This window comes from Desmodus rotundus, chromosome 4, assembly GCF_022682495.2.
Source record: "Desmodus rotundus isolate HL8 chromosome 4, HLdesRot8A.1, whole genome shotgun sequence".
NCBI classification, from domain to species: domain Eukaryota; kingdom Metazoa; phylum Chordata; class Mammalia; order Chiroptera; family Phyllostomidae; genus Desmodus; species Desmodus rotundus.
In genome coordinates, this window is record NC_071390.1 from 139,553,693 (window position 1) to 139,559,692 (window position 6,000).

Sequence of the window (6,000 nt, forward strand, 5' to 3'; positions counted from 1 at the left end):
ACCTCTGAATGACCTCAAACAACCTCCTTTCTACTGGCTGACAGCATACATGCATGGTTACATAAAACTAATAATTTAGTTGCTTAGAGGAACTGCTTATATTTTATGCCTGACGTCATTGCTCTCAATAAAATTATCACTATTGATAATTCAAACTCAAATTAATTTTTCTCCAAGTCTTACACTCAGATACCACAGCTGGTTCTTCTTAGAATATAGTCATCAACTCGCAACTTGAAATCTATAGAACTGTTCTTAAAGAGACTTCATACCAGTGATATTTTTCTGAAAGTTTCTGAATATTGTATCTAAAGTAGACTGATAACACAGTGATATACAAATGGAAGCCCTTTATCATGCTTGCCTCTTGCTTTTAATTTACATAGTAATTAGGCAGAAATAGGTCTGCTGACACCTGCAAGTTAACTGGTCTAAGAGCTTTAGTTACTACAAAATGCAATTTGAAGTACCCCCATTAGACATGTTTTTCACCATTTTACATTTCTTTGGAGGCAAATTTCAATGCACTGTGAGTGAAACACAAAATGCACAGCTTCTGAAAGCAAATTATGACGACATAAGAAAATTCAAGTATTTTTACGTTTGGAACTTATAAAATGCCATTAAATAGTGTTTTCACATTCATAAAATGAGTATTATGCCAAAACTATTTTATTGGTTGAACAATAATGTGTTTTCTTCTTTTAAAAATATATTCTTTTTATTTATTTTTAATTTCTTAATTTGAAAGAGGAAGGAAGAGGGAGAGAGAGGTGGAGAGGTGGAGGGAGGCAGGAGAGGGGAAGTGAGGGAGAGGGGAAGAGGGGGAGTGGGGGAGCAGGGGTGGGAGAGAGAGGGAGGCAGGCAGACGCTGATTTGTTACTCCACTCACTTGTGCATTCACTGTTTGATCCCTGTGTGTGCCCTGACCCAAGACCAAACACACAACCTCGGCATACGGGGAGGATTCTCTAACCAACAAAGCTACTTGGCCAGGGCCTAAAAATTGTTTTCTTTATAGTGTTCTAATTTCCTGCTTTTATTAAAGATAATAAAGGTACTTCTCCAAATGAGAGTTGTCTTTTTTTTAATGTCAATTAAAATCATAATCCTACAGGTAATCAGTAGGTTCTTCCCTACCTCTGGGCTCACCTAAGCTATACAATCTGCCCTCCTGAAAATTCTATGCTGCCTGTTAAAAAAAATCACAGACTTCTAGGATTAGACTGGACCTCTTCACATGTATTTTAATGATGAAGCAACTGATGTCCAAAGGGTTGGGTGACTTACCCAATCACTAAAACTAAATTCAGAATCAGAAGTGCTAGCTACAAATTCTAGCATTACTACTCACTTTGTAACCTTGAAGAATTGAACATTCATCATCCTTAATTTCCTTATTTGTAAAATAGTGTTATATCATTCATAGGATTTTCATGGGGAGCAACATAACCTAGATTGTATAAATGTCATTATGTATATAATGACATAAAAAATTTACACAAACCTTCTGAAGTTCATCAAGTAACAGGTTTTTGACATGTTGCACGGAGGCTAGATGTGTATTTACTCTGACAGTAGTGAATGATGGAGGGTGTGACAAGTGATTTAACAGAGTTTCAAACTTCCTTTCTGCTTCTTGTTTACCAAAAGCCGATACAACCTGAAGAAAAAGAGCAAGTTATCGTTTCAATTTCATTATACAAATTAAAAATATTGAGAATATGCATATACATGTATTCCAACTTACGAACACCTTTCAGCAATTATTCAGTTCCATTTCATTTTGCTGTACGGTTTACGTGTTGGTAACACTCAAGGAGTGGCAATACTACTTCGCAGGGTTCTCGGGTTCAACTGTGATAATAAACACCTAACAAAATGCCCAACACAAAGGCTTAGAAAAACATTGCTTTAACTTCAAAGCATTATTAACATTTTAAAGTGTTAATAGCTACTATGTTTATCCATATAAATTCAGGATTTCATTCTACTTATTTATAATGCATTAGCTGTTACATCAGTTCTGTGAAGCTATTTACTTGCTAACCTTACGTCCTAGAGCAGTGATTAGTCTTTTAAAACACCAGAATTTGAAGTAACATTGACGCTGTCATACAAAAATCCAGTGTGACATCAGCTTTTTTTTTTCCCTCAACATTTTTATCAGTATAGTAGTCTTTTATTTTTTTCACATTTATCATGCCACGAATTCATAGGGAATGGGTTCCAACAGCTCAGGTTCCTTTCCATTAGTTCTGACAAAGTGTGCTTCTCTGGGTGGAGCAGGCTGACGCTTCAGCTGAACCCAGGGACCTTTCTCTTTGGCTTTCTTCTTTTTTTGATCATTTTCCTTCACATGTTTCAGGAAGCTGTCTCGATTCTGAGTGCTTAATATGCTCAATTCGTACATCAATTCTCTTGGCAAGACCCTTGCCCTTAACTTGTTTGTTTACAACAATGCCTACCGCATGTTGGATAACATTGTAGTCTCTTCCAGTTTTTCCATGGTAACACTTGTGGGGCATTCCTTTCTGAACAGTGCCCATTCCCTTGATATCTACAATGTCACCTTTCTTATAGATTCGCATGTATGTAGCCAAAGGAACAACTCCATGTTTTCTAAAAGGCCTAGAGAATATATAACGGGTACCTCTCCTCTTTCCCTTTGTGTTAGTCATTTTGGCGAATTACTGGAAGATGGCGGTTCGGGTCAAAAAGCGACATCAGCTTTTTAAATGGTATTAGTAAGTGGTATTAGTAAGTGTAACAAACAGATATCGTCCCCAAAAGTTGGGTAGCTGGGTACATGTCAGAAATTAAGTTGTAGACAGAAACAACCAAGTTCCCCTGTAATTAAATGAAACTCTTCAGGACACCCATTCCCCAACTTTTGTCATCTTTGACTACAGCCTGCCTCACAGAATCTTTATAAACCACCTGCAAGCCTACAAGTCTTCCAGCCTAGAAGTATTAGTACTCTCTCAAGGTTTAGTTTAAAAAGAAACAACCCTGAGTATTCTTTTACCTTTGATACTTTTTACAAAAACTGATTTTTTCTTTTTTTGTAAAATCATAGTGGGTTTAAGGCAGAGGTAGTGTCCAAAAAAAAAAAGATATTAGGATCTTTTATAAAACAATGTTGGATCATTTAAAAAATTTCTGAGAACCCTGGCCAGGTGGCCCAGGTGGTTGGACTGTCATCCCAAAAGGTTGATACCAAAAGGTTGCAGGGTCAGTACCAGTCAGGGCACACACCTAGGTTGGGGGTGCCACCCCCCGGTGGGGCAACTGATAGATGTTTCTCTCACACCAATGTTTCTTTCTCTCTCGCGCTCTCAAATCAATAACATATCCTCCAGTGAAGATTACAAAATAATAAAATTAAAAAATACCAATAACAATTGCTGAAAAAAATACTGAATGCCTCCATTTCTCTGTTCTTTATATTTTAAGTTCTTTGAAATCAAGAGACATTTTCTCTTTTCATACTGTTCAGCCCCATAACATAATCTTTGGAAATTTTTTAAGTGTAGAAATCAAATCTAAAGGTCATGGCTTCAGTAAAATTTTCAAAAATGAGTAACATTCAAGCGTCTTTACTTTGAATGGAAAACAAAAATTTAGAAAATACAAAGTTGCCTAGAGGGATTACAAACCTGTACATTTTTAGCTTCAGATTTCAGCACTATTATTTGAAAACTGTGTCAATTTGGATCAGTTACATGATTCTTTGGAACTTCAGTTCTCTGACCTCAGAACTGATCAGAGAGGAGAAAATCTCTACCAAAAAAAAGACTGCCAAGAGAAACACGTAAAGGTCTGCAAATCACCTGAGCACTGCTCATGACACGTAAGAGGCACTCAACAAATGACAGCACCTCTTCCACCTGAGCTACAAAGCAGGCGCTCTAGAACTCGGCCTGTACCTCCAAACAGGACGAATTCTCCAGGGCAGGTGTCTTTTCTTGTACATGTTTCTCAGTCCTTTGCTGCCACTGTCAGAAACAGAACAGCTTCTCCCCCTCCCTCTTTCACATTCCTAAGTGTTAACCCGTAGATCATTCACTTCTCCCCTTGGAAAACATTAATTAAATACCTAAGGGAAGATATTGGCATTTCTTCCATTCAGAAAGACAAGTAGCAAGAAATAACGGCTGTAAAGATTGTTTCATTCAGACTTTGTTCTATTTCTAGGGTCTGTAAATATTTGAATGTTTGCAAATAATCATCTTACATGTTTAGCTGACCTACCTCCTTATTCATAAAGCCCTCTTTAAGATAATTTTCAACCTCAAGTCTCAAAGATATTCTAGGGAAAACAGACATTCTTCCTATTGTTAAATTCTCCTCCAAGAGAAACGCTGAACACGCTGGGTTCTCTCGTCCTGCATCGCAGCGCGCGGCGTCGGGACGGTGAAAACCACTGCAGCGGGCGGGGACCACCGGATGCGCAGGAAAACCGCGCCGCTCGCGCCGAGTCAATTCAAAGTGCGAGGGAAAGTCCACTATTGCGGAGCGCAGCCAGGTCTAATCGGCTTCCTCGCCTCCATCACGCCGGCCCTCGGTCCTCCTTCAGGAACACTCAGGACGTCACTCTGAGACGATGCCACTCACGGAGCAGAGAAAAGGCCTAACGAGCGAGTCCTTTGTGAACCGGACACAGTGCTGGAAAGCAGTCCCACCGTTCCGCCGCACCCAACGTCTACGCCTACGCCTAATTTCCAAACCCGCGCCTCCACTTTTCCTGCTGGGAGCGCTGGCAGGTGGCGTCACTTCCCGCGACGTGCCCCACCCCTCCAGGGCCAACCAATCCACAGCCACAGATTGCTGCCACGTCACTCCAGACTTCCCGAAGCCCCGCGAGCGGCGCATCAAAGTGCGCGGGCGGGGTCGGGGGTGGGGGTCGGAGGGGGGCGGTTGAGTGTGGAGGTGGCGGTGGGGCGGCGGCAGGGGGTGACGGAATCAGGCATGGGCGGCCACCCTTCTAGCGCTGGGACCGGGAGAGCCGGGTGCCCAGGGTAACGCGGAAGTGGTGTGGACTGGGTCGAATACTTTGCTGCCCTGAATAGGTGAGGGGGTCCAATAAATAACGCGCTAGACGACCTCCAAAGAAAGGATCAAGGCAAAGTTTATTTGGATCTCGGCCACACTTTGCTTTCATGAACCTATTTCAGGCATACAGATGACTGTAGTTGTGAACATTATTCAGACTTTATAAAGCTGGGCTAATGGATGCTCAGGCAAAACTTAAAAACTCACAGACAGTATTAGTAATTAGTTGATTTATACTTTAAAGCTCAGGAGACCTTTGGCAAAATCTTTTGATGATACAGATGAGGAAAGAGATTCAGAGGGACAAGGTACCTGATGAAAGTCACTGAGCCATGTTATGATTGGAAAACTAAAAATAATTTGTCCTGTCTCCTTAAGTGTGTTTTGCTGTAACTGTAATCATTAACAGTTAATGAAGGAAAAGTAGGAAAGAGTTTCTGCTTAAGTCTTTTTCTCTTTAATTCTCACACGATATTTTTAAAAGGATAAAAGCTACTTTCTATGATAAATCAACCAGGTTCTGCAAAAATATTTTAACTTACGGCCACTATGCTATACAGCCTTCTAAGGGGGTTATCACTACCTTTTACACGAGTCAGACAAGACTACAGGAGCTGAAATAACTCTCCATCGCCTCACAGTTAGTGAGAAAGCCAGGATAAAATTCATAGCCCCCTGACTTCTAAAACCAATACTTACTCATTCCACTGTGACATGCTTCAATAAGTTCATGGGATTCTTCTGGGTTTAAATGAACTTTAAGTGATTGGGAAATGTCTGAACCAGGCTTTTCCAAATGAATATTTGCAGCCTCAACAGTGTGGTGATCACAGCACCAATAATGGTCTGAATCTGTATGTAGGAGCTAAGGAAGAGGGAAGAACAAATTGAACTATTGGGTTGGGCAAAAATTTCGTTTGTTTTTTTTTTTTCCCCATAGTGCTT

General features: G+C 40.4%; 1 protein-coding gene and 1 pseudogene across 2 annotated transcripts in view; both read right to left on the reverse strand.

Annotated features, from left to right (window-relative positions):
- Window positions 1-4,765, reverse strand: part of NSUN6 (NOP2/Sun RNA methyltransferase 6) — a 45,447-nt gene extending 40,682 nt beyond the window's left edge. The window contains exons 1-2 of the mRNA XM_024575866.3: window positions 4,255-4,765; window positions 1,508-1,663 (exon numbers count right to left, since the gene is read on the reverse strand). Coding sequence (XP_024431634.2) covers window positions 1,508-1,663; window positions 4,255-4,329 — 231 coding nt within the window. The 5' untranslated portion in view covers window positions 4,330-4,765. The remainder of the gene's footprint in view (window positions 1-1,507; window positions 1,664-4,254) is intronic.
- Window positions 2,186-2,771, reverse strand: LOC112318637 (large ribosomal subunit protein eL21-like; annotated as a pseudogene). Its single transcript, XR_002976224.4, has one exon. The product of XR_002976224.4 is annotated as a large ribosomal subunit protein eL21-like (transcript).
- Window positions 4,766-6,000: the final 1,235 nt, after the last annotated feature.